Below are 18739 nucleotides of genomic sequence, written 5' to 3'. Positions count from 1 at the left end.
ACACACACACACATATACACACACACATACACACACACACATACACACACATACATATATACATATATATTCAGCAGTGAGATTTATGGTTCATATGGTAATCCTATTTTTATTTTTTGGAGGAAATTCCATACTGTTTTCCATACTAGCTGTACTACTTTACACAACTACCAATGGTGTACCCCGGTTCTCATTTCTCCACATCCTCCCTAGCACCCATTATTTTCTATTGGTTTTTAACTTTTAGTTTTTCAGAGACAGGGTCTTGCAATGCTGCCCAGGTTGGTTTTGAACTTCTGGCCTCAAGCGATCCTCCCACCTCAGCCTCTCAAAGTGCTGGGATTACAGGTGTGAGTCACTGCACCTGAGTAAATTCGAATCCTCGCAGGAGGCTGTGACTCTGGGTTACCTGGTTTGTATCAGTTGACACACATGTATTAGGACCTGGGAAAGCCTAAAAATGAACGACGACAGCAGGGTGGAAAAAGCCTGAAGAAAGTATTATTATCCCCTCAAGATCTACTTCCAGGGATGACCCAAAAGATGCAGCAATTCCCACTGCCTTCCCACGAAAGATTGACTGGTCCATTGTTATTTATTTATTTATTTATTTATTTATTTATTTATTTATTTTTCTGAGACAGGACCTCCCTCTGTCACCTGGGCTGGAGTGCAGTGGTACATCATAGTCCACTGCATCCTCAGCCTCCTGGGCTCCAGCAATCCTCCCACCTCAGCCTCCTGAGTAGCTGAGACCACAGATGCACAAAACCACAGCTGGCTAAATTTCTGTGTTTTTATAGAGATGGGGCCTCACTCTGTTGGTTAGGCTGGTCTCTAACTCCTGGCTCAAGTGATCCTCCCGCCTTGGCCTCCAAAAGTGCTGGGATTAGTCTTGAGTCACCACATTCGGCCAATTGGTTTATTATTGAATCATGTGAACAGAAGACAGATGTGTCAGTTTTTGATTCCAAGTCTAGAATGGTAATTTCCTTTGTAAAACATTCTGGTCTTATAATAGTAGCTAGGGAATATTTCCTGCTAGAACTTGAAGGGCTCAGAAAACTTTACTCATTAATGGATTTCGACCACAGCTTGGTGACCTGATTGAAAAACATAAGAAGTTACCAGGTCGGGAGCAGGGGCTCACACCTGTAGTCCCAGCACTTTGGTGGGCCGAGGTGGGTGGCTCATTTGAGGTCAGGAGTTCGAGACCAGCCTGACTAACATGGTGAAATCCCATCTCTACTAAAAATACAAAAGGCCGGGCACGGTGGCTCACGCCTCTAGTCCCAGCACCTTCAGAGGCCGAAGCGGGTAGATGAAGTCAGGAGTTGAAGAGCAGCCTGGTCAACATAGTGAAACTCCATCTCTAATAAAAATACAAAAAATACAAAAAATAGCTGGGCATGGTGGCACACGCCTGTACTTCCAGCTACTTGCAAGGCTGAGGCAGGAGAATCGCTTGAACTCAGGAGGCAGAGGTTGCAGTGAGCCAAGATCATGCTACTGCAATCTAGCCTGGGCAATAGAGGGAGACTCTGCCTCCAAAAAAAAAAAAAAAGTTACTGATATGGCTGAATTGGTCACCATAGGCGAACATTTTAAGAGAGTTCTAGAACATAAAAGTATCCAACACTGAAAAAAAAGAATGCAAAGGATAATAAAGTGTTTGCAGCTAAAACAGCTGAAGGGACAAGAGCAAGGGGAGCTCCCCTCACTATTAAAACTCAAATTCAGTTGGTTGTAAACAGGGAAACCCTTCTCAAGTTGCCTGTCACCTTTGAAACAGACCATTGGAATGAAAATTGTCCAAATTTGCACCAGGTCTCTATTGGACCTAAGCCTTTTGGCCCAGACATTGTTTGCATTAGAGGACTTTTTAAAAAAATTTTTTATTTTTTGAGATGGTGTTTCACTCTTGTTGCCCAGGCTGGAGTGCAATGGCACGATCTCGGTTCATTGCAACCTCCACCTCCCGGGTTCAAGTGATTCTCCTGTCTCAGCCTCCCAAGTAGCTGGCATTACAGGCATGTGACACTACGGTCTGCAAATTTTGTATTTTTAGTAGAGACAGGGTTTCTCCATGTTGGTCAGGTTGGTCTTGAACACCCAACCTCAGGTTATCCCCCCACTTCGGCCTCCCAAAGTGATTGGATTACAGGCATGAGCCACCGCACCTGGATTCAGGACATTTCTGATGGCTCCATATTGATGGAACTTCAACTAATTCTCTGGTAAATTATTTTCTATAATATCCTCAAGTAAAAATGGAGAAGCTGAGATCCAGATCATTGCAGACTTAGGTACAGAGTTGGTGGATACCAGGGCTGCCATATCCAGTTAACGCCCCAAGCCAATATATCAGCAAATCCCTTGGAGTCAGGAAAATATTTCTGAGGAGGGGTTTCACATGAAGTTCAGAAAATTCCTGTGTTTGAAGCAGTCCAAATGACATTTGGACCATTTTTAGGAAAGTATGCCTTTTTACTAAGTGACAACGCAGGGATGAGATTTGCTTTCTAAGTTAAGGTGATGCGTAAAGCTTTCTTTGGAGGGAGAGAAACCCCTGGAGTTTCCTGACCTTCCTTTAACTGAACTGCTTGGTTCCCTAGAAGCAGAAATTCATCATATTGGAACCCAAACTTATACCAACCTTGACCTTCGTGAAGCACTCAAGTGTTTCTGCTCTTCTTCCTCATGTGATGTAGAAGGTATTAAAAGTGATGAGTTTAGGCTGGGCACGGTGGTTCACGCCTGTAATCCCAGCACTTTCAGAGGCTGAGATGGGTGGATCATCTGTGGTCAGGAGTTCCAGACCACCCTGGGCAACATGGTGAAACTCCCTCTCTACTAAAAATACAAAAATTAGCTGTGTGTGGTGGCCTGCGCCTGTAATTGCAGCTAACCGGGAGACTGAGGCAGGAGAATCACTTGAACCAGGAGGCAGAGGTTACAGTGACCCGAGATCGTGCCATTGCACTCCAGCCTGGAAAACAAGAATGAAACTCCATCTCAAAAAAAAGAAAAAATTAATAAATACATTATAAATAAATAAAGGCTTTTAAGAAAAAAGAAATAAACTTTACCTACATGTTTCATATGCAATTGAATACCTATTAAATTTTGATGCCAACAGGCCAGGCATGGTGGCTCATGCCTGTAATCCCAGCACTTTGGGAGGCCAAGGTGGGCAGATCACGAGGTCAGGGGATTGAGATTATCCTAGCTAACACGGTGAAACCCTGTCTTTACTAAAAATACAAAAAAATAGCCAGGTGTAGTGGCATGCACCTGTAGTCCCAGCTATTCAGGAGGCTAAGGCAGGAAAATCGCTTGAACCTGGGAGGCAGAGGTTGTAGTGAGCCGAGATCATGCCACTGCACTCCAACCTGGTGACAGAGTGAGACTTGGTCTCAATAAATAAATAAATAAATAAATAAATAAATAAATAAATAACATGAATGAATGAATGAATGAATAAAATTATTGTGACGTGAACCAACATTTTTCAACTTGTAGACTGATGTCTTACAAAATCCTTTTCTTGTCACCTTCAAATCGCCATTTCAAATGCTACACTCTGCATAACTCTACCACTTTGTGGCTGTTTACTGATGATGGAGAAGACCACACGTGTGTGTGTGGCATCAGAACTACTGACTCCTCCTATTGATGTTTAAGATATTCCATTACACAAATCTGGGTTCATACTTTTTGTTGATAGATCTTACGCCAAAAATGTAGAAGAAAAATGCCAAGCAGGAAATGCTATCACTTCTGAAGATGAATTCATAGAGATAGAAATTGAGAATTTATTTTTCCACCTTTTTTTTGTTTGTTTCTTGTTTGCTTGTTTGTTTTGAGACGGAGTCTCGCTCTGTCACCAGGTTGGAGTGCAGTGACGCAATCTTGGCTCACTGCAACCTCCTCCTCCTGGGTTCAAGCGATTCTCCTGCCTCAGCCTCTCGAATAGCTAGGACTATGGGTGGGCGCCACCATGCCGAGCTAATTTTTGTATTTTTAGTAGAGACGGGGTTTCACCATGTTGGCTAGGATGGTCTCGATTTTTTGACGTTGTGACCTGCTTGCCTTGGCCTCCCAAAGAGTGCTGGGATTACAGGAGTGAGCCACCACCGTCCCCGGCCTTTTTTTTTTTTTTCTTTTTTTTTTTTTTTTTTTTTGAGACAGAGTCTCACTCTATTGCCCTGGCTGCAGTGCAGTGAGGAGATATCAGCTCACTGCAACCTCCGACCCACTAGTTCAAGTGATTCTCCTGTCTCAGCCTCCTGAGTAGCTGGGATTATAGGCCTGTGCCACCATACCTGGCTAATTTTTATATTTTTAGTAGCGATGGGGTTTCACTATGTTGGTCAAGATGTTCTCCGTCTTCTGACTTCGTGATCTGCCCGCCTTGGCCTCCCAGAGTGCTGGATTACAGACACAAGCCACCGCACCCAACCTATTTTTCCTGTTTTAAAAGTTGGTTAATACTTTTGTGTTTATTTTAGAGTTTATATCAGAACAATTTACAGTAATATACACCCCTACTAGAGCTTGTCATATAGTCAAAGACAAAGTAGTTAATACAAATAGTAGGTATGCCTTTGGAGTTATTGATAATTTTAAAATATTATGCAAACCATGAGAATTTCTCACTTCTAGTGGAAATACATTAAATATAGACCATGAGTGAACAAGGTTTTGTCCTCAAAGGTTTTTTGTTTTGTCTCTGTGTGTGTGTGTGTGTGTGTCTGTGTTTTGTGGAGACAGGGTTTCACCATGTGGGCCAGGCTGGTCTTGAACTCCTGACCTCAGGTGATGCACCCGACTTGGCCTCCCCAAGTGCTGGGGTTACAGGCGTGAGCCACTTCGCCTGGCCTTGAAGGAATGAATTCTTGACTTCCACTCTATCCCTAACACTGTCAATTTCTTGATTCGTGAAATGAATATGGATATGTGATAAGAATGGATAGCTGGTTCAATCCGTTAATCTGCGAGAGTCAAAAACCCAATCAGGATTAACTGGGTGGAACTTCAGAAATGCAATCAGATATCACTTTTTGATTGGAAGCTAGCAGTGGATACGTGGAGAGGCGTGGGTGGGAGTTGTGATTAGAAAGGTCAATAAAAGCTTCTAAAGACCCAGAGGAGAAACCCAAAGTCTTCAAGCCTGGAGTTACTGCTTGGTTCTTCCTGAGATCTGAGCACCTTCTGAACTACATCCAGATCTGGTAAGTTCCTAACTTCTGTAAGGACACTCCCATCTGACCTATAGTCAGCCGGTCTGGGATGGTGACAGTGCAGCCTGTGATGGCACAGAGCTATCTATACCCTGTCTCTTCTCTTTTTTTCATATGAACAGTTTGAAGTTTTGATATTTTTTCCTCTAAATGCAATTTTGTCTTTATTTCAAAAATTGTGATTGTGCCTTTTTTATGTCGTTTCAGAATTCTCGTTGGGGGCCGTTTTGTGAAGAGACGAAGACTGAGCGGTTGTGGCCGCATTTCCGACGTCGAGCCGCAGTTGGCTTCTCCACGTAGAACCCGGGAGGAGGAGACTTAAAATCGAAGCTCTTCTCCCTCTTGCCTCCTGTTTTGGCTTTTTGAGAAACCTTCTCATCAACCACAATGGCCAGCAACGTTACCAACAAGACGGATCCTCACTCCGTGAACTCCCGTGTGTTCATTGGGAATCTCAACACTCTCGTCGTCAAGAAATCTGATGTGGAGGCCATCTTTTCCAAGTATGGCAGAGTCGCGGGCTGCTCCGTTCATAAGGGCTTTGCCTTCGTTCAATACGCTAAGGAGAAAGACGCCCGCGCCGCTGTGGCGGGAGAGGACGGCAGAATGGTCGCCGGCCAGGTTGTGGACATTAACCTGGCTGCGGAGCCAAAAGCGAACCAGCGAAAAGCAGGCGGGAAACGATCAGCAGCGGAGATGTCCGGCTCCTCTTTTGACCCGGACTATGACTTCCAACGGGATTATTACGGTCGGATGTACAGTTTCCCAGCACGGATCCCTCCTCTTCCTCCTGTTGCTCTGGCTGGAGGGCCCTCGAAACGTCCGCGCGTATCAGGAAGCACCTCAGGAAGGCGCACAAGTGGCTTCAGTTCCAAGAGTGGACAGAGGGGATCTCACAAGTCTGGAAAGTTGAAAGGAGATGACCTTCAGGCCATCAAGCAGGAGTTGACCCAGATAAAAGAGAAAGTGGCTTCTCTCCTGCAAAACCTGGAAAACATTGAAAAGCAACAGAGCAAAGAAGGAGTAGAGGCGAAGAACGCTACGTCAGAAGAGGAGCAGAGCAGCAGCTCCGTGAAGAAAGGGGAGGCTCACGTGAAGCTGGAGTCTGAGGGGGGCGCAGATGGCTCTGCTGACGAGCGGCCCCTACTGGACGATGCTGATAATGAAGATCGGGCGGATGAGCAGCTGGAGTTGATCAAGGATGATGAAAAAGAGGCTGAGAAAGAGAGGATAAGAGAGACGGCGCCAATGGCCAGGATGACTCCACGATCCCGGATAGCAGCTGCTCCCCTCCCTTCTTTCTCCCTTGACTGTTTTCCACCCTATTTTCCCCTTGATCCTGCCCAGTTCCACTTTCTTTTTTTTTTTTTGAGACAATTTTCCTCGTCACCCAGGCTGGAGTGCAGTGTTATGGATCTTCAGCTGACTGCAACCTCCACCGTAGGTTCAAACATTCTGCCTCAACCTCAGCTGGGATTACAGGCTCCCCACCACCATGCCCAGCTTAATTTTGTATTTTTAGTAGAGTTGGGGTTTGACTATATTGAGAGGCTGGGCTCGAACTCCTGACTCCTTATCATGACCTAAGCCTGCTCATCTCCCAAATGCTGATTACATTGTGAGCCACCATGCCCGCCCACTTCATTTTTCGTGGTGCTTTCAGTGCCACTACAGAGGAGAGGTTTCTGTTACTCATGGACGCTGGGTGGTGAGCAGTCCTTTCCTGAGGAGCGTGCCATGAATGGCCAAGGCTCCTGAGCTTTCCTCCCACCAGCAAGCATTCCTCTGGGCTCTCTAGAGACTATGACCCATCTGGTCCTTCTCTGGTCACCTGGGCTCCTCCCCAGGCAGCCCCAACTGGGCCACCTCCTCCTCACCTGAGACGCAACTCCTGGGTAAAGTAGTGTATCAAGTCCATCGGGGCACAGCTTGAAGGCTGACCCAGGACAAACACCTTATCAGAGGCCTCAGGAGAGGGAAAGGGCGGAAGGGCCAGGCTCTCAACAGCTTCAGGGAAGCCTCACAGCTGCCTCCTGCTGAAGGCCTCCAAGAACATGCTGGGGGAAAGGTTCATGGAAGCTCCTCCAGGTGGACACAGGGGCGCCTGGTCCTCAGCAGGTTCACCGGCCAGCCCAGGAGTCTGGGTGAGTCCGACGCCATCTTCACCAATCTGCATGAAAGTTCATGTATGTCCAGAGAAAAGGCATCACTCTCAGGCCAAGCCCCTGCAATCTCATCTTCTCCCAGGGCCAAAGTCACTGCTCTGGCGAGGGTGAAAGAGTCCTCAGTTTACTCCAATTCTACTCTGTACTCATGGCCACAAAGCCAGCATTCTGCCTCTGCTGCATCAGCATGAGCGTCACCCAGGCAGTGACGAGGCAGGACCCGCACTAGCCCTTCCTCTCTATCCAGTGCTCCAGCCAGTGACTAGTGAGCATGGAGGAGCCTGAAAGTTCATCCCTCCCACCTTTGGGGGAAATTTCTAATTACTCAAGATTCTAAAACAATGGGAATGGGAGTGTCACAAGCCTACATGCCTACATTCCCAGTTCCTACAAATTAGCTGGTTGGGAACATTCATGGAGCACCCCTAGAACGGTTTCTATGTGTTTTCTTTTAATTATTTAAGCTTTCTTTCTCTTTCTCTCTTTCTTCTTTCCTCCTTTCCCTCTTTCCCTCCCTTCTTTTTTCCCTCTCTTCTTCCTTCCTTTCTTTCTCTCTCTCTTTCTTTCCTTCCCTCCCTCCCTTCTTCCTTCTTCCCTTCCTTCCCTCCTTCCTTCCTTCCTTCCTTCCTTCTCTCCATCCCTCCTTCCCTTCTTTCTTTCTCTCTCTCTCTTTCTCTTTCTTTCGTTCTGACAGTGACTTGCTCTGTCACCCAGGCTGGAGTTCAGTGCTGGGATCTCCACTCAGTGCAGCTTTGACCTCCCAGACTCAGAGGATTCTTCCACCTCAGCTTCCCAAGTACCTGGGACCATGGGCATGCATCACCATGACCAGCTAATCTTTTAATTTTTGACTGTTTGTAAAGACAGTGCATTTTGCTGTGTTGTCCAGTCTGGTCTTGAACTCCTAGAATGAAACAATCCACCTGCCTTGGCCTCCCAAAGTGCTGGGATTACAGGTGTGAGCCTCCACCCCAGCCTCATTATTGAAAATTTCAGTGAGAAGCTTTGAAATCTATGTGACATTGTTATGCATCATTTACAAGACAGATGTTTCCAATACACACCTCTTACACATAATAAAAATAAACCACTTTGGCTGTGCACGGTGACTCACACCTGTAATCCCAGCACTTTGGGAGCCTGAGGATGGTGGATCATCTCCGGTCAGGAGTTCGAGACCAGCTGGCCAACATGGTAAAACCCTACCTCTACTAAAATTAGAAAAACTAACCTGGTGCAGTGGTGTGCACCTGTAGTCCAAGCTACTAGGGAGGCTGAGGCAGGAGGATCGCTTGAACCCAGGAGGCAGAAGTTGCAGTGAGCTGACATTATACCACTGCACTCCAGTTTGAGAAATAGGCTAGATTCAAAAAATAAAAAAATAAAAATAAAAAAAGAGAGAGAGAACTAGATTTGATTAGACTTCTTAAGCCCCACCCAGTTAATTCTGATTGGATTTTTGGCTTTCTTTTAGGTTAACTGATTGAATTAGACATTCATCCATCAAAGTGAAAGATTTATGGATAGGGTGAAAGTCCAGGACTCATTCACTGATTCACTCCACAAACATGGAGTTTTACTAATATGTGTCCTTCATTGTCCTGAGTGTGAGATAGGGAAGGGTTGAATCTCTTCCTGACATTAGACAGAAAGAAAAAAACTTGAAAGTATCTTTGTTGAGGGATCCTTGGCCACATCAAATTTATCAAAATATTTCAGAGTTGAAACAGTTTTACAAAGACACACATGACAGTCCCTAAGAAAACGCAGTAGAAATCTTCATGTATCGAATGATCACCTGGGTGGTATAATTTAACTTTTTTGGAGTGGGGGAAGCTGATGCCCAGGCTGGAATGCAGTGACACCATCTCAGCTCACTGTAACCTCCACCTCCCAGGTTCAAGCGATTCTCATGCTTCAGCCTTCCACGTAGCTGGGATTACAGGCATGCACCCCCACACCCATGTCTCCATCCAGGTGGAAGAGTTGCAATGAGGATGTGACTGGTTTAAGATTAAGGTGAAAGATACTCTTTGGTTAAGATTTTTTTCTTTCTTTTTTTTTTTTTTTTTTTTAACAGGGTCTTACTCTGTTGCCCAGGCTGGAGTACAGCAGTGGTGTGAGCATGGCACACTGCACCCTCAATCTTCTGGGCTCAAGTGATTCTCCCACCTCAGTCACCCAAATAACTAGGAATACAGATGCATGCCACCATGCCCTAACTTAAATTTTGTTGTTGTTGTTGTTGTTGAGGCCGACCAGCATTGGCTCATGGCTGTAATTCCAGTGCTTTGGGAGGCCAAGGCAGGTGGATCACTTGAGGTCAGGAGTTCAAGAGCAACCTGGCCAGCATGGTGAAACCCCACTGCTGCTAAAAATACAAAAATTAGCCAGGCATGGTGGCAGATGAATGTAATACCAGCTACTTAGGAGGCTGAGGCATGAAAATTGCTTGAGCCTGGGAGGCGGAGGTTGCAGTGAGTTGAGATCATGCCACTGCACTCCATCCTTGGCAACAGAGTGAGACTCCATCCCCCCGTCAAAAAAAGAATATGTGGTAGAGATGCATTTCTGCCATGTTGCCCAGGTTTGTCTCAAACGCCTGGGCTCAAATGATCCTCCCACCTTGCCCTCCCAAAGTGTTGGGGTTACAGGCATGAGTCACTGCTCCCATGAACAGTTATGAAATGACATAAACCAAAGCACAATCCAATTTTTTGAAAGAAAGACAAAACTGCATTTAGAGAAAAAAATTCAAATCTTCAAATTGTTCATATGAGAAAAAAAAAAAAAAAAAAAACAGGATACAACTCTGTGCCATCTAAGGCTGCACTGTCACCATCCCAGACAGGCTGACTGTAGGTCAGATGGGAGTGTCCTTACAGAAATTAGGAACTTACCAGATCTGGAGTCACTTTGCGGGTTGCTCAGACCTCAGGAGGAATCGAGCAGTAACTCCAGGCTTGAAGACTTTGGGTTTCTCCTGTGTGTCTTTAGAAGATTTTATTGACCTTTCTAATCACAACTCCTACCCCCGCCCCTCCATGTATCCGCTGCTAGCTTCCAATCAACAAGTGATATCTGATTGGGTTCCTGAAGCTCCACCCAGTTAATCCTGATTAAGTTTTTGGCTCTCCCCAGATGAATGGAATGTGTCAGATATCCATTCATCTCAGATATCCACACTAAATTCTTGAATCATAAAATTGACAGTGTTAGGGATAGGGTGGAAGTCAAGAGCTCATCCATTCAAGGTTGGGCGAGGTAGCTCATGCCTGTAATCCCATCACTTTGGGAGGACAAGTGGGTGGATCACCTGAGGTCAGGTGTTCAAGACCAGCCAGGCCAACATGGTGAAACTCCATCACTTCAAAAACACAGAAATTTGCCGGGGATGATGGTGGATGCCTGTAATCCCAGCTACTTGGGAGGCTGAGGCAGGAGAATCGCTTGAACCCAGGAGGTGAAGGTTGCAGTGAGCTGAGATCGTGCCACTGCACTTCAGCCTGGGTGACAGAATGAGACTCTGTCTCAAAAAATAATAATAATAAAAAATAAATAAAATAAAAAGAAATAGAAAACTTTTGCCAAGTAAGTTTTACATTTACTTTCCTTCTAACATCCTTATTCACTTTTAAAACATAGGTTACAGCTCCTTATGAAATGAATCAGACAGCTTTCCATATTTGCCTTTCTTTCTGGAACATCTTATGTAAGACAGAAAATACCGACTGGGCATAGTGTCTCACACCTGTAATCCCAGGACTTTGAGAGGCTGAGGCGGGCAGATCACTTCAGGTCAGGAGTTTGAGACCAGCCTGGCCAATATGGTGAAACCCTATCTCTCCTAAAAATGGAAAAATTAGCCAGGTGTGGTGTTGGGTGCCGGTAATCTCAGCTACTTGAGAAGCTGAGGCAGGAGAATCGCTTGAGTCTGGGAGGCCGAGATTGCAGTGAGCAGAGATTGTGCAATTGCACTCTAACGTGGGCGACAGAGCAAGACTCCATCTCAAAACAAAAACAAAAACAAACAAACAAACAAAAACTGACAGTGTGGAAAAAAATCACATGGAAATTATCTGAGCCTAGAGACTTGAGGGAGTGAGGTCTCTGATTAGAATTTATTTATTTATTTTTTTGAGACAGAGTCTCACTTGGTTGCCTAGGCTGGTATGCAGGGGCAGGATCTCGGCTCACTGCAACCTCTGCCTCCTGGATTCAAGCAATTCTCCTGTCTCAGTCTCCCGAGTAGCTGGGATTACAGGCATGTAATTTGATTTTTGCATTTTTAGTAGAGATGTGGTTCCACCACATTGGGCGGGCGGGTCTCAAACTCCTGACTTCAAGTGATCCTCTAGCCTCGGCCTCCCAAAGTGCTGGGATTACAAGCAGGAGCCACCGCGCTCAGCCAATAGATAACAAATTCAAGAAAGTGGTTTTGTCTGGGCGGAAAGTAAGAGACAAGACTCCAGGAATAAGGGAGGGTCACCCAGGAAGACTCATCTGGAAGGTGATTCATCTGGGGAAATCTGCAGCAAATATGGCAAAACGTTAACAATAAAGCTGGGTGTGAGTAACTTTGTGTTTTATGTATTACTCAGTAGACTTTTCTGTGTATTTGGAATATAATGAAAATTATACTGAGAATATATGAGAGACTAAGATATCGTGATTGGAATGTGCAGAATTCTTTTTTTTTTTTTTTTTTGAGACAGGGCCTCAGTTTGTCACCCAGACTGGAGTGCAGTGGCACTATCTCGCCTCACTGCAGCCTTGACCTCCTGGGCTCAAGCCATCCTCCAGTCTCAGCTCCCTAAGTAGCTGGGACTACAGGTGTGCACCACCACACCTGGTGAATTTTTTGTAGAGACCGGGTTTCACCATGTTGCCCAGGCTGGTCTTGAACTCCTGAGCTCAAGCAATATGCCTGCCTTGGCCTCCCAAAGTACTAGTATTATAGGGGTGAGTCACTGTGCCCAGCCCAGAACACGTTAGAGAAATTCTGCTAGAAATGGGAAGAAATGAATGCTAGCTAGAGACTCCTATGGCAGCAAACACAGTTTTTCTTTCTTTTCCTTTTGCTTCAGTTTCTTTTTTTTTTTTTTGAGACGGTGTCTCGCTCTGTTGCCCAGGCTGGAGTGCAGTGGCTGGATCTCAGCTCACTGCAAGCTCCACCTCCCGGGTTTACGCCATTCTCCTTCCTCAGCCTCCCGAGTAGCTGGGACTACAGACGCCCGCCACCTCGCCCAGCTAGTTTTTTGTATTTTTTAGTAGAGACGGTGTTTCACTGTGTTAGCCAGGATGGCCTCGATCTCCTGACCTCGTGATCCGCCCGTCTCGGCCTCCCAAAGTGCTGGGATTACAGGCTTGAGCCACCGCGCCCAGTCTGCTTCATTTTCAAAATGAAAGATTGTGAAGAGCCTGGTCATAAGCTGATGAAAATGATTTATCAGAGACAAGAAAATTGATCCAGAAGAGATGGGATAAATACAGGGAAAGCTTTGAGAAGCCAAAGAGAAGCTTTAGTGTGGACAAGGAATTTTAGTACCATATGGTCTGTAATAGTAAAATAAATGTACATCAACAGGCAAAGGTTAAACCGTGCACCATTCGTTTTATAAACTACTCTATGCCAGCTAATTAGAATGAGGACAAATCTTCAAGATTTACACTTAAGTGGAAAAAAGTGAGATGATCAATACCACAGTAAAACACTATTTCTATAAGGAAAGATAAAACCAGACATCGTCCGGCCGGGCCCAGTGGCTCTACTAAAAATATGACATTAGCTGGGAGTAGTGGCGCACGCCTATAATCCCAGGTGCTCTGGAGGCTGAGGCAGGAGAATAGCTTGAACCCTGGAGGTGGAGGCTGCAGTGAGCCGAGATCTCACCATTGCGCTCCAGCCAGGGCAACAAGAGGGAAACTCTGTCTCAAAAAAAACCCAAAACACCCCAAAAAAACCAAGATACTAAAAAACCCAGACATCTCTATGCACACATAAGGATGTTTAGGAAGTCACACTAAACTGAACTATCTGGAGAGGGGGGAGGGATGGAGGGAAAGTTCAGAGGAGACATTTGTTGTCTGTATTATTGGATTGTCTTACGTTGAGAATCCTGTCTGTATTAATTGCAGGGGTGGGGGATGTACGAGAAACAAATGAAGTTGCCCGCATGTACTTCTTCTGATTACTGGACTTCACAGTACACAGGGAGTGACCACAGCACCACCACGGCTATGTCTTTCATATCCAACTTATTTACATAATTGGTAGCCCGCTAATGTTGACCTCCCCAAATTGACAAATTAGTGGCTGTGAACTGATAGTGTTCTATGCGCCATGTGGTCAACAGCATTTGCTAGCACACGTCAGGCGCCATGCTCACCTGTAGGACCACAGGGTGACAGAGACAGAGTCCCTATCCTTTTATTTCTTTTTTGAGTTGGAGTTTTGCTTTTGTCGCCCAGGCTGGATGGCACGATCTTGGCTCACTGCAACCTCCACCTCCCAGGTTCAAGTGATTCTCCTGCCTCAGCCTCCCAAGAAGCAGGGATTACAGGAACATACCACCATATCCGGCTAATTTTTGTATTTTTAGTAGAAACGAGGTTTCGCCAGGCCAATCGTGGTTTCTCACGCCTGTAATCCCAGTACTTTGGGAGACCAAGGCGGATGGTCACGAGGTCAGGAGTTCAAGACCAGCCTGGTCAAGATAGTGAAACCCCATCTCTACTAAAAGATGGTGGTACGTGGCTGTAATCTCAGCTACTCAGGAGGCTGAGGCAGAAGAATCACTTGAACCCGGGAGGCAGAGGTTGCAGTGAGCTAAGATCACACCACTGCACTCCAGCCTGGGTGAGAGCAAGACTCTGTCTAAAAAAAAAAAAAAAGAAAAGAGAAAGAAAAAAAGAAACGGGGTTTCAACATGTTGGCCATGCTGGTCTCGAACTCCTGACCTCAGGTGATTCTCCTGCCTTGCTCTCCCAAAGTGCTGTGATTACAGGTGTGAGTCACTGCTCCCAGCCTAGTCCCTAACCTTTAAGAGGCAGTGTCTGTCTAGCAGATGAGATTGTCCAGGAAAAAAATTCTAAAATACCCATAGTGCACTATCCAGTAATCATCATAGCCGATATTTACCTAAATGAGTAAACCTGCCCACAGATGTTTGTACCAGCTTTATTCGTAATTGCCAAAACTTGGAAGCAACCAAGATGCCCTTCAATAGTGAATGGATAAAAATAGTGACTCATCCAATCAATAGATTATTAAGCCCTGAAGTGACATGGAGGATCCCTAAATGCATGTTATGGTACAAGCTAAACGAAGTCAATGTGAAAAGATGACATCCTGTGAGACAATCTGGAAAAGGCAAGACTGCAGGCACAGCAGAAAGCCCAGTGGCTGCCAGGGATTGGGGTACAGTGGGATGAATAGGCAGAGCTGAGAGGCTTTCTAGGAAGTGAAACTACTCTGCATTATCCATTTGTCAAAACCCATAGAATGGGCCCAGCGTGGTGGCTCATGCCTATAACCTTAGCACTTTGGGAGGCCGAGGCAGGAGGATCACCTGAAGTCAGGAGTTCAAGACCAGCCTGGGGCCAGCATGGTGAAACCACGTCTCTGCTAAAAATAAAGCATTAGCCAGGCATGGTGGTGTGCGCCTATAATCCCAGCTGAAACTCCACTAAAAAAAAAAAAAAGAAAAGAAATCTTTTACAAGTGTTATATGCCTCTATGAGTTTCATAGTTAGATAAAAGGGAATATGACATCTTTACTGGTGAGAGCTAGTTTAATTCAGCAAGGGCCGCTGCCCACCGTGAGGACAGGCACGGGCTGGCGATGCCCTGAGGCTCCTGCTCATGCGCACTGCGGGCCTCCCCTTCCAGGGCAGGGGCCAAATGTTTTGTAGAGATAGGGTTTTGCCATGTTGTCCAGGTTGGTCTCGAACCCCTGGGCTGAAATGATCTTCCCGCCTTGGCCTCCCAAAGTGTTGGAGTTACAGGCAGGAGTCACTGCTCCCACCAAGAATTTTCTTTCTTTAAATTCCTGGTTGAATAAGGACTTGTTTATTTTGAGGAAAAAAGGTCCCAAACATCAAGGTGTTCACAAAAATAACCCACAGTATCAACTTTAGAAAACAAGTTTTAAGATTATAACACGAATTATTTTCCTGAGGATGCATTTGACATGCCAAGTCTCATTCACAAAAATATATCGTTAGATTTTTGTTGAAGTGCCCCACACAGCACACTAACGTGGGGGTGTAACACACATAATTCTAACTCCAAGCTGCTTTCAGGAGCTGCTCAATTCCATGAGATTGCCTTTGCAGTTAGGGAAGCAACTACTGAACTTACGTATGAATGAAAAGAATTGTATTCCCTACAAAAAAAAAGAGATTATTTTGGAGACAGTTGATAATCATACATCCTTTTTACTGTTAAGTCACAAAGAGGTATCTAAATTACAAGAAAATATTGCAGGGTAAGACTTAAGAAAACTACTAGGAGCATCAAGGGAAGTGAAAATGGGACTAGGTGCAGGGCAAAAAAAATGAAGAATTAATGAATATGGGAAGGACAAGGATGAGGAGAACAGTAAGCATGTGCTGAAGATATAGGTAAAAAATAATGGGATAAGATTTCTAAACCCCACTATGTGCTTCAGAGTCATCCTGGCCATTGGCGCCGTCTCTCTTATCCTCTCCTTTCTCAGCCTCTTTTTCATCATCCTTGATCAACTCCAGCTGCTCATCCGCCCGATCTTCATTATCAGCATCGTCCAGTAGGGGCCGCTCGTCAGCAGAGCCATCTGCGCCCCCCTCAGACTCCAGCTTCACGTGAGCCTCCCCTTTCTTCACGGAGCTGCTGCTCTGCTCCTCTTCTGACGTAGCGTTCTTCGCCTCTACTCCTTCTTTGCTCTGTTGCTTTTCAATGTTTTCCAGGTTTTGCAGGAGAGAAGCCACTTTCTCTTTTATCTGGGTCAACTCCTGCTTGATGGCCTGAAGGTCATCTCCTTTCAACTTTCCAGACTTGTGAGATCCCCTCTGTCCACTCTTGGAACTGAAGCCACTTGTGCGCCTTCCTGAGGTGCTTCCTGATACGCGCGGACGTTTCGAGGGCCCTCCAGCCAGAGCAACAGGAGGAAGAGGAGGGATCCGTGCTGGGAAACTGTACATCCGACCGTAATAATCCCGTTGGAAGTCATAGTCCGGGTCAAAAGAGGAGCCGGACATCTCCGCTGCTGATCGTTTCCCGCCTGCTTTTCGCTGGTTCGCTTTTGGCTCCGCAGCCAGGTTAATGTCCACAACCTGGCCGGCGACCATTCTGCCGTCCTCTCCCGCCACAGCGGCGCGGGCGTCTTTCTCCTTAGCGTATTGAACGAAGGCAAAGCCCTTATGAACGGAGCAGCCCGCGACTCTGCCATACTTGGAAAAGATGGCCTCCACATCAGATTTCTTGACGACGAGAGTGTTGAGATTCCCAATGAACACACGGGAGTTCACGGAGTGAGGATCCGTCTTGTTGGTAACGTTGCTGGCCATTGTGGTTGATGAGAAGGTTTCTCAAAAAGCCAAAACAGGAGGCAAGAGGGAGAAGAGCTTCGATTTTAAGTCTCCTCCTCCCGGGTTCTACGTGGAGAAGCCAACTGCGGCTCGACGTCGGAAATGCGGCCACAACCGCTCAGTCTTCGTCTCTTCACAAAACGGCCCCCAACGAGAATTCTGAAACGACATAAAAAAGGCACAATCACAATTTTTGAAATAAAGACAAAATTGCATTTAGAGGAAAAAATATCAAAACTTCAAACTGTTCATATGAAAAAAAGAGAAGAGACAGGGTATAGATAGCTCTGTGCCATCACAGGCTGCACTGTCACCATCCCAGACCGGCTGACTATAGGTCAGATGGGAGTGTCCTTACAGAAGTTAGGAACTTACCAGATCTGGATGTAGTTCAGAAGGTGCTCAGATCTCAGGAAGAACCAAGCAGTAACTCCAGGCTTGAAGACTTTGGGTTTCTCCTCTGGGTCTTTAGAAGCTTTTATTGACCTTTCTAATCACAACTCCCACCCACGCCTCTCCACGTATCCACTGCTAGCTTCCAATCAAAAAGTGATATCTGATTGCATTTCTGAAGTTCCACCCAGTTAATCCTGATTGGGTTTTTGACTCTCGCAGATTAACGGATTGAACCAGCTATCCATTCTTATCACATATCCATATTCATTTCACGAATCAAGAAATTGACAGTGTTAGGGATAGAGTGGAAGTCAAGAATTCATTCCTTCAAGGCCAGGCGAAGTGGCTCACGCCTGTAACCCCAGCACTTGGGGAGGCCAAGTCGGGTGCATCACCTGAGGTCAGGAGTTCAAGACCAGCCTGGCCCACATGGTGAAACCCTGTCTCCACAAAACACAGACACACACACACACACACACAGAGACAAAACAAAAAACCTTTGAGGACAAAACCTTGTTCACTCATGGTCTATATTTAATGTATTTCCACTAGAAGTGAGAAATTCTCATGGTTTGCATAATATTTTAAAATTATCAATAACTCCAAAGGCATACCTACTATTTGTATTAACTACTTTGTCTTTGACTATATGACAAGCTCTAGTAGGGGTGTATATTACTGTAAATTGTTCTGATATAAACTCTAAAATAAACACAAAAGTATTAACCAACTTTTAAAACAGGAAAAATAGGTCGGGTGCGGTGGCTTGTGTCTGTAATCCAGCACTCTGGGAGGCCAAGGCGGGCAGATCACGAAGTCAGAAGACGGAGAACATCTTGACCAACATAGTGAAACCCCATCGCTACTAAAAATATAAAAATTAGCCAGGTATGGTGGCACAGGCCTATAATCCCAGCTACTCAGGAGGCTGAGACAGGAGAATCACTTGAACTAGTGGGTCGGAGGTTGCAGTGAGCTGATATCTCCTCACTGCACTGCAGCCAGGGCAATAGAGTGAGACTCTGTCTCAAAAAAAAAAAAAAAAAAAAAGAAAAAAAAAAAAAAGGCCGGGGACGGTGGTGGCTCACTCCTGTAATCCCAGCACTCTTTGGGAGGCCAAGGCAAGCAGGTCACAACGTCAAAAAATCGAGACCATCCTAGCCAACATGGTGAAACCCCGTCTCTACTAAAAATACAAAAATTAGCTCGGCATGGTGGCGCCCACCCATAGTCCTAGCTATTCGAGAGGCTGAGGCAGGAGAATCGCTTGAACCCAGGAGGAGGAGGTTGCAGTGAGCCAAGATTGCGTCACTGCACTCCAACCTGGTGACAGAGCGAGACTCCGTCTCAAAACAAACAAGCAAA

At 45.7% G+C, this 18739-nt stretch overlaps 2 protein-coding genes across 2 annotated transcripts; one reads left to right on the top strand and one right to left on the bottom strand.

The window, feature by feature from the left end:
* The first annotated feature begins 4428 nt into the window (after window positions 1-4428).
* LOC100999733 (heterogeneous nuclear ribonucleoprotein C-like 2) lies at window positions 4429-6438 on the top strand. Its single transcript, XM_031664562.1, is given in 2 exon segments — window positions 4429-6413; window positions 6415-6438. Coding segments are annotated over 2 exon segments (807 nt in total). The 5' UTR covers window positions 4429-5630.
* Window positions 6439-15453: 9015 nt separating this feature from the next.
* Window positions 15454-18164, bottom strand: LOC100998645 (heterogeneous nuclear ribonucleoprotein C-like 1). The gene has a single exon (XM_031664541.1). The coding sequence runs from the start codon at window positions 16955-16957 to the stop codon at window positions 16058-16060; it is 900 nt and encodes a 299-aa protein (XP_031520401.1). The 5' UTR covers window positions 16958-18164; the 3' UTR covers window positions 15454-16057.
* Between the last annotated feature and the right edge of the window lie 575 nt (window positions 18165-18739).

This window comes from Papio anubis, chromosome 1 (assembly GCF_008728515.1).
Source record: "Papio anubis isolate 15944 chromosome 1, Panubis1.0, whole genome shotgun sequence".
Lineage (NCBI taxonomy): Eukaryota > Metazoa > Chordata > Mammalia > Primates > Cercopithecidae > Papio > Papio anubis.
This window is presented reverse-complemented; position numbering and strand designations above follow the sequence as displayed.

Excerpts from the sequence above, each read along its gene's own strand:
- LOC100998645 (XM_031664541.1), bottom strand. The coding sequence starts at position 16,957 with ATGGCCAGCAACGTTACCAACAAGACGGATCCTCACTCCGTGAACTCC.